The following is an 8628-nucleotide window of genomic DNA, read 5'->3' as shown; positions in this document are numbered from 1 at the left end:
TAAAATAAATTTCTAAAAAAAAAAAAAGAAAAAAATTTTATAAAAGAAAAAAATAATAAATCAAGTACATTAAGTATATAATTGGAAGTTGAATTGAAATACCTCTATAAACTTATGACTTCTAATTTTTTGTATGGGAATAATTTCAAACAAAGAAAAGTTGCAAGAATAGTACAAAGGAAATCGTTCTACCTCTTTCCTAGATTCATTTATTATTAATATTTTGCCTCATTTGCTTTGTCATTGGCTCTGTTTACCTACACACACATAATTATTTTTCTGAAACAGATGCATAAATCATGGTTAAGTGTGTATTTTTAAGAATAATAATATTTTCTTTCACACAGTTATCAACTGCAGTAAACTTAACATTGATTCAATACTTCTATCTAATCTACCATCCATATTCTAAGTTGGTCACTTAACCCAATATTGTCCTTTATAGAAGTCTTTTTCCTCCAGTTTAGGATCCAGTCTAGGATTACAGTTAGCTGTTACATCTCTTTGGTTTCCTTTACTCTGGAAAATTTTCCCAGTTTTTGTCTTGTATAACATCGACATTTGGGGGAAGAATTTTAAAAATAGAATATTCTTCCTTTTGAGTCTGTCTGATGTTTGCTGCAATTAGATTGAGGTTGTGCATTCCTAGCTGGAATACCATGTAAGTGAATTTGTGTCCTTCCCAGAGTATCACACTGGTGATGTTAATTTTGATCATTTGCTAAGGGTGTGTCTGATTTATCTACTGTATCATCATCATTATCTCATGATTTTTTCAAAAATCATATACCCTAGCTCTGTCCACTGACAGGGTCTAGTCCATAATACTACAGGGGCAATAAACACCCCTACTTCCCAAATTTACGTTTCTAAATGCCATTCCCCACTATAAGGTACCAGGGATTATTGGAGAAATGGCTGCTCCCAGGTATAGAGTAGGGAACTTCCAAGGTGAGCAAGGGGTATCTTACACTGCCACAAATTCTGGCAAGGAAGTTCTCAAAATCTAAGCAAGTCTGGGTCTTCCCTGGTGGTGCAGTGGTTAAGACTCCACACTCCCAGTGCAGGGGGCCTGGGTTTGATCCCTGGCCAGGTAACTAGATCCCACATGCATGCTGCAACTAAGAGTTCACATGCCACAACTAAAGAGCCGGCAAGCCACAACAAAGAAGCCCTCCTGCTGCAACTAAGGAGCCCATGTGCTGCAACTAAGACCCGGCACAACCAAAAAATAAAAATAAAAAAATCTAAGTAAGTCATGTCAAAAGACTCTGGAGCCAGCTTGGAGGGGATCTCATTGGACAAAGCTAGGATAATTTAAGCATCAAAAAGAAAAAATAACCATAATTTTGGTTGGTACTCATTGAATATATAAAAATCCATGAATCCATAATAACACTCCTCATACCATTCATAGGACAAGGCATGCTGGGCTTTTAGGCTCCAATGTGGTTTTTTTTTTTGTCTGTTTGTTTTTTGCGGTACACGGGCCTCTCACTGTTGTGGCCTCTCCCGTTGCAGAGCACAGGCTCCAGACGCGCAGGGTCAGCGGCCATGGCTCACGGGCCCAGATGCTCCGTGGCACGTGGGATCTTCCCGGACCGGGGCACGAACCCATGTCCCCTGAATCGGCAGACGGACTCTCAACAACTGCGCCACCAGGGAAGCCCTCCAATGTGGTTATGTGCCCATCTGAACAGTTTAGTATGTTCTGCTTCACCTTTTGGAACTCAGCTTTGAAGATCCAGCTCAGGTGGCAGAACCTCTATGCAATTCATTGTTTCTCCATATTTCAACAGAGCTCATTGTACACGCCTCTTTAAATGCACATATCAAAATGTAATGGAGGGCTTCCCTGGTGGCGCAGTGGTTGAGAGTCCGCCTGCCGATGCAGAGGACACGGGTTCGTGCCCCGGCCTGGGAAGATCCCACATGCTGCGGAGCGGCTGGGCCCGTGAGCCATGGCCGTTGAGCCTGCGCGTCCGGAGCCTGTGCTCCGCGACGGGAGAGACCACCGCAAAAAAAAAAAAAAAAAAGTACTGGAATTGCAATTCAGGACCTTTCTGACTTGTATTTATTTTGTTATTCCCAGTGCCTAACACATACTAATAGACAGTTTTATATATTTTTATATTATGGGTTGTAAATGAATGAATCAATTTCAATACTATCCCCTGTTTTTTCTTCATGACACAATACAATTTGTCTTTATTTTGGAAAATAATTGAATGCAGTTAAATATCTGGCTATTTTAGCCAACATGCCAAATTTGTATCATGATAGAGTTTTTAGAAGATTCTTCCCACATATCAACTTTAGCTTGTTGCTAAATCTTATTTATTGCTTTAGCACTCAGTAGACTAGAAATATGTCCCATAATATTTTCCTGATTCTTATTCTTAAACAATAGCTTCCTATGGTATTTTAATTTATCCCAGTCTGTTTTCTCCCCCTAGAGACTTGTCTGCACACATAAATCTATTGATAATGTAGGATGAGAAGTGTTAAAGTCAAATAATTGATTAAAAAAAAACTTGTTAGTGACTGGTGGCTTGACTTAGTTGTAATCTTTTTTTTTTTAAGTAGTTGAAACAGATTTTTGGTACACTTTCTGTCACACAGCCCTGGTAACCTATGTAGCGTGTTTTCCAGTAAGTTGCCTGTATTAAACTTCCTCATTCAGTCTCCCACTGTGTGTGGAATCTTTCATGCACGTGTGCATATATTCATCCTTAGGTTTTTGTGGACTTCTGAGCATTAACAATTTAGTTGGCAGAGTTGACATAAACAGTCTGGCAAAGGCATGTGCAAACCCACTAAAATACTTCAGGAAAGCCCTCTCTCATACACAGTGAATTTAGGCCACAGGTAAGTAAGCGTGAATAGGTGCGTCCAGCGCAGCCGCTTAATACGGGTCTGTGTTTGGGAGGAATCTCCCCGGCTCCCTCGTGGAGCAGGACTGTGGTGCTGAGGCAAGAACTGAAAAAGGTGAGGGCGGGCAGCCTCAGCTAGGGAGAGCTGTGGGGCGAGGTAGAAAGGGCCGGTCGCTGGCCGTGGTGCTGAACACGCTCCCGGGCTGCCCCCAGGGTGGCCCGCGGGAAGAGGCCCGGCGTGTTGGTGAGTGAGTTAGCGGGTAACCGCCAGTCTCGCGCCTTCGGTTGTCGATTCCTGGCTCCGGGCAGGGGACGCACAGGCCGTGTCCAGCAGAGTCACCTTGCGAGCGTAGGGGCAGTCTCCGACCCATTCCTCAAGAGCAACCCTAGTAACAACAACGTCGCCTGTATTTATTTCTGGAGCTCCAACTCTGTCCCCAGCATTTGGCATCCATTCCCAGTGGTCATCACAACATCCTCGAAATTTAAAACAAAAAGGTTGATGCCTTGCCCAAGTGAACACAGCTACCCAAAGGCTGATCTCTCGTCCATGCCTCAGAAAATGTTTGCTGTGCGCCCTCGACGTGCCAGCCTTACAGCCTCTGCCGCTCCCCGTTTGACAGCTACCCCCACGCCCTGCCACGCTAACACGCCCCTTAGCCCTTCCTCTTCCCCTGAGGTTTGCAGCAGGCAAAAGTAATCTCCTACACAGCATATCCCCTACCACCGCCGAGTTGGGGAACTGTACAAAGGACTGGAAATCCGAACACAATTTATTCACACATCTTGCCCCTTCGCTCTCAGTAGTCCACCGGGTGGGATAGCCAAGTCTAGCTCTTGAGCCCCCAACTCGCTGTGTGACCTTGGACAAGTGGCCACACCTCTCTGAACCTGCTTCTCCTCGCTAACACGGCGATAGGTTCTAGGACTGCGTGAGGCTCTTCCCAGGTGCGCACTGGTCTCCTTTCAGGTCGGAACACTCCCTACCTCCCTTTTCCAAGCCCGGTTGTGCACACTTACTTCTCCCCACCAGGTCCGTAGCCAACTCTATCCCTTGTTGAGGAAGAACTCACGTCCCGGGAACTGAAGGTGTTCTCCCCACCGTGCCCGGCCCCAACCCCGGGTGTAATCTGCCCTTCTGGGCCACCCTAGCCAGGCAGCACCCAAGGCTAGGGAGAGGCCCCTCGCGCTCCAGCTTCGCAGTGCCGGGTCTCCTCTGTGCCCACGCGCCGGGACGCTTTGGGAAGTGCGAGACGCATCTGGAGACAGAACGCAAAGGCGAGGCAGGGCTGGCGGAGCTTCCTCGGTGACTGGTACTTGTGTGGAGGCCGGCCAAAGGCTGGGTTGGGAGAGAAGGACTTTGGGGGAGAGGACGGGGAAAAGGGGAGGTGCCAGAAAGAGCGGTGGGTCACTCGGTCCATCTCTCCACCAGTGTGTGTGTGTGTGTGTGCGTGCGTGCGTGCGTGTGTGTGTGTGTGTGTGTGTGTTTGTCTTCCCGCCTTCCTCTCTTCCCCTCCTCCCCGCCCCAGGCTCTCAGTCTCACCTTTTCCCTCAGCTGCTGCCTCTCCCCTCTCTTTCCTCTCCAAGCATCCTCCCTGAGAGCCTGCGCCCGTTCCTCCCTCGCACTCTCTTGCTCCTGTTCCTCCCTCGCACTCTCTTGCGCCTAAGGAGACCTTTTCCGGGACCAGCGCCCGATCCAGCCTCTCAGTGCAGCCGCATCCCAAAGCCAGTTTAAGCAGGGCCGGCAGCATGTGGAACGCGACGCCGAGCGAGGAGCCGGGGCCCAACCTCACGCTGCCGGACCTGGGCTGGGACGCTGCGCCTGACAACGACTCGCTGGTCGACGAGCTGCTGCCGCTCTTCCCCGCGCCGCTGCTGGCGGGCGTCACAGCCACCTGCGTGGCGCTCTTCGTGGTGGGCATCGCGGGCAACCTGCTCACCATGCTGGTGGTGTCGCGCTTCCGCGAGCTGCGTACCACCACCAACCTCTACCTGTCCAGCATGGCCTTCTCCGACCTACTCATCTTCCTTTGCATGCCCCTCGACCTCGTCCGCCTCTGGCATTACCGACCCTGGAACTTGGGTGACCTGCTCTGCAAACTCTTCCAGTTCGTCAGCGAGAGCTGCACCTACGCCACGGTGCTCACCATCACCGCGCTGAGCGTCGAACGCTACTTCGCCATCTGCTTCCCGCTGCGGGCCAAGGTGGTGGTCACCAAGGGCCGGGTGAAGCTGGTCATCCTGGTCATCTGGGCCGTGGCCTTCTGCAGCGCCGGGCCCATCTTCGTGCTGGTCGGGGTGGAGCATGAGAACGGCACCGACCCTCGGAATACCAACGAGTGCCGCGCCACGGAGTTCGCGGTGCGCTCGGGACTGCTCACCGTCATGGTGTGGGTGTCCAGCGTCTTCTTCTTCCTCCCTGTTTTCTGCCTCACTGTGCTCTACAGCCTCATCGGCAGGAAGCTGTGGAGGAGGAGACGCGGCGAGGCAGCGGTGGGCGCCTCGCTCAGGGACCAGAGCCACAAACAAACCGTGAAGATGCTGGGTGGGTTTCGGTGCGCCCTTGAGCTCTCTCTCCCGGGCCCCCTCCTCTTCCCCTGCCCTTCCCCTTCTTCCTGAGTCTGCCTTTCTCCCCAGTTTCTCTAGGTCTCTGTTTCCCTGTAAGTTTCTCAATTATTCTCTCCTTTTTCCGTCTTGAGCTCTGTCTTTGGTCTCTAGTTTCACTGTCTTGTCTCTCTCTATTTTTGTTTGTTTTTGTTTTACATTTTTGCTCTATCTCTCTCTATATCTATGTTTCACTCTCTCCCTTCCTTTCTCCCTCCCTCCTCCCACCCCTTGACTATCTCTTTGTTCTCTTTCTATCTCTTTGTGTCTCTTTCTCCTGGTCTCACCTTTCTCTCTTTCATGGAAAAATGTCCCACCTTTGTATTTCTCTAAAATGTGTTTTATTTTGGCCCAGAAACTTTGCTTCAGAATGAGATCTTTCATTAAAGAGTATATTGTGGTGTTAAAATGTGTTAAAGGTGATGTTAAGCTTCCTGCCTCAATTTGTAGATATCTAAGTTGCATTAAGAAAAGCAGGTGTTAAGGGTGAAAAAGAGCAGGCATTGATTCTAGGAAGTATTCATTGGTAAATGTAACCAAAGATGTGATCATCGTGGATAATTCTATCAGAGAAGATTCATTTTTCTTTCAACATTGTGATTTGCTTTCTGACTTGCATTTTTTCCCCAGATAATTGCATCAATTCTGTTTACCCTGATGCTGTTTATACAGCTTTGTAAGGAAATCAGTGACAAGTCAGGGTCTCTGTTTTCAGTTTACTTTTCTCTCCAAGTAGGACAGGCTAGATAAGCTAGGATAGGCAGGCTTCCAAATTGAGAAAAGGAGAATTTGTGGGAGCTGACAGAACTTACTATCCCTCCCCAAATGGTCCTTCAGAGAACATCTGGGTGCAGTGTCACACTGGAGTACGCTGAATCGTTATTGCATAAATTCAGCTTCTTTAAGTATATGTGTTTGGTACAAGTGAAGTAATACAAACTGTGTTCACATCCAAGCAAAATATTAATTCTCCTTGCTTTTATCAAAACCAGAATCTGCACATTTTATTATCTGGACATTGTAGTCAACAGTTTGTACTTATTTGCATATATAGTACTTCTTAGAAGTTATTCTAGGATAATTTTGATTTGTAATTTTACAATTCTTGAAATCCTGTATATTAAAGTGATAGAGTTTATTCAAAGAATGTCAAGTTTTTTAAATTTTTTAGACCACTGATTCTCAGAATGACTAATAGATTGTAAACCTGCTAGTGCCCCCCAGGGGACTCTAATATTCATGTTGCTCCTGGGGCAGTCAGTTGCTACTATACAAATTAGTTTTGAGGATACGTTTAATAATTTCCTCTGATTTTATTTTTAAGCTGTTAATTATCCTCACTGGTGACTCTCTTTTGCCTTGACAGTTGGAAGGGAATCACTAAAGTGGTGCAAGTCCTAAATTATAATTTTCTGTTATTTTTCCTCTGATTTCTGAATTTTAAAAACTTAATCTAAAAATGCAGAGGTTTTGAAGAAAGCAACCTTACATGGGCAAAATTAAGGCCTGGATGGATGATAATTAATGTTAGTTGGTTTTATGGCCTTTTCTACCTTACTTACGTCTATTTTAGGTGGAAAAGCTCGTTCATCTCAGTGATTCTCAATCCTGACTGCATATTCAGTCTTCTGTAAAACTTTAAAAAGAAAAAAGAAAACAGGTGTCTTAGTTTCCTTCCTAGAGATTTTAATTTAGTGAGTCTGTATTATATCCAAGGAATCTGTACCCCAGGAAACTCTGATACATAACTATGGTTGAGTAAAACCACATTGTCTCATATAGGTTTGATCTAACACATATAAAATGGTGGACTATTGTGACTAGATTGTCTAGTTACTTGAGTCAATATGTCAACTCAAGCACAAAATCACTAAAATTGTTAACTAGAAACGACTGGGAAGCTCAGCAGTAAAAATGGTTGAATTGTTGATCCGGACAGACTCAATCTTGGTTAAAATATAGGAAAGAGCAGAAAATGATATTTCTCTGAAGTCAGTGGTCCTACCACACATAATCAAAACAAAACCATGTCTTCAAAATCGATTGTGATTTGCTATATTTCTTGAACGTTGCTATATTTCTTGACGTTCTCTTTCTCATTGTCCTTTCAGCTGTAGTGGTTTTTGCTTTCATCCTCTGCTGGCTGCCCTTCCATGTAGGGCGATATTTATTTTCCAAATCCTTCGAGCCTGGCTCCTTGGAGATTGCTCAGATCAGCCAATACTGCAACCTCGTCTCCTTCGTCCTCTTCTACCTCAGCGCCGCCATCAACCCCATTCTGTACAACATCATGTCCAAGAAGTACCGGGTGGCAGTGTTCAAACTTCTGGGATTTGAACCCTTCTCCCAGAGGAAGCTCTCCACTCTGAAGGATGAAAGTTCTAGGGCCTGGACAGAATCTAGTATTAATACATGACCAAGCACATTGCTCAGCAAAGTCATTGCTTATTATTCTAAACTGGAAGCCATAGCACAGCAGAACTTGGGAGGAAGTTGAAGGTTAATTTTGGAATTAGGGACACATAGGTCTGGAAACAATGGGGGGGGGAAGAAAAGACAGAATTTGTAATGTGTGAGCAGTTTGATTTGATTGCACACTCATCAGTGCTCTCATACACGATTTCTGCATATTCACTGCCTATGATTTTTGCATTCTGCTGTTGGTGCTAGCAAGGGCTCTGCAATTCAGAGAAGGGAGGTGGTGTAGAGAGGGCAATTAGGTCACTTCTTACTAGACAAATTCTAACTCTGATTTCTTTTGCATAATGATAAAATTTTTTGATTAAAAGAATGACATTAAAATAAAAAATTTAAAACATGACTTTCAAAAACTAGCAATTTTCATAGAGCACCAGATCAGTGCTGTCCAGGAGAAATATAGTACAAGGTACTTAAGTAATTAATATAAAAATTATTAATGAGAATTTTACATTCTTTTTTTATACAAAGTCTTTGAAATCTGGTTTGTCTCAGATTTTCAGCTCATCTTAATTTGGACATGAAGCGTTCATCAGTAATACTTGATTTATTGCGAGTTCATAAATTTTGCAGAAGAAAAAGTAGATTCATTAACCTAAGCTGTCCAAACACACTTAAAAGTTTTCTAATAAATAAAACAACTGTGAGTTCTTAACTTCAAAATTAATTGAAA

The 8628-nt window shown here is 45.1% G+C and overlaps 1 protein-coding gene across 1 annotated transcript; it reads left to right on the top strand.

Annotated features, from left to right (window-relative positions):
- Nucleotides 1-4622: 4622 nt before the first annotated feature.
- GHSR (growth hormone secretagogue receptor) lies at nucleotides 4623-7893 on the top strand. Its single transcript, XM_060149231.1, has 2 exons — nucleotides 4623-5418; nucleotides 7589-7893. The coding sequence occupies exons 1-2, from the start codon at nucleotides 4623-4625 to the stop codon at nucleotides 7891-7893; spliced, it is 1101 nt and encodes a 366-aa protein (XP_060005214.1).
- Nucleotides 7894-8628: the final 735 nt, after the last annotated feature.

This window comes from Lagenorhynchus albirostris, chromosome 5 (genome assembly GCF_949774975.1).
Source record: "Lagenorhynchus albirostris chromosome 5, mLagAlb1.1, whole genome shotgun sequence".
Classification (NCBI taxonomy): Eukaryota; Metazoa; Chordata; class Mammalia; order Artiodactyla; family Delphinidae; genus Lagenorhynchus; species Lagenorhynchus albirostris.
The sequence above is the reverse complement of the archived record's forward strand: the minus strand, read 5'-3'. Positions and strand labels throughout refer to the sequence as shown.

What these genes read in the sequence shown, in the direction of transcription:
- GHSR (XM_060149231.1), top strand. Translation starts at nt 4,623, where the DNA reads ATGTGGAACGCGACGCCGAGCGAGGAGCCGGGGCCCAACCTCACGCTG. An exon ending in ACAAACCGTGAAGATGCTGG is followed by an intron (nt 5,419 to 7,588) that starts GTGGGTTTCGGT and finishes TTGTCCTTTCAG; the next exon opens with CTGTAGTGGTTTTTGCTTTC.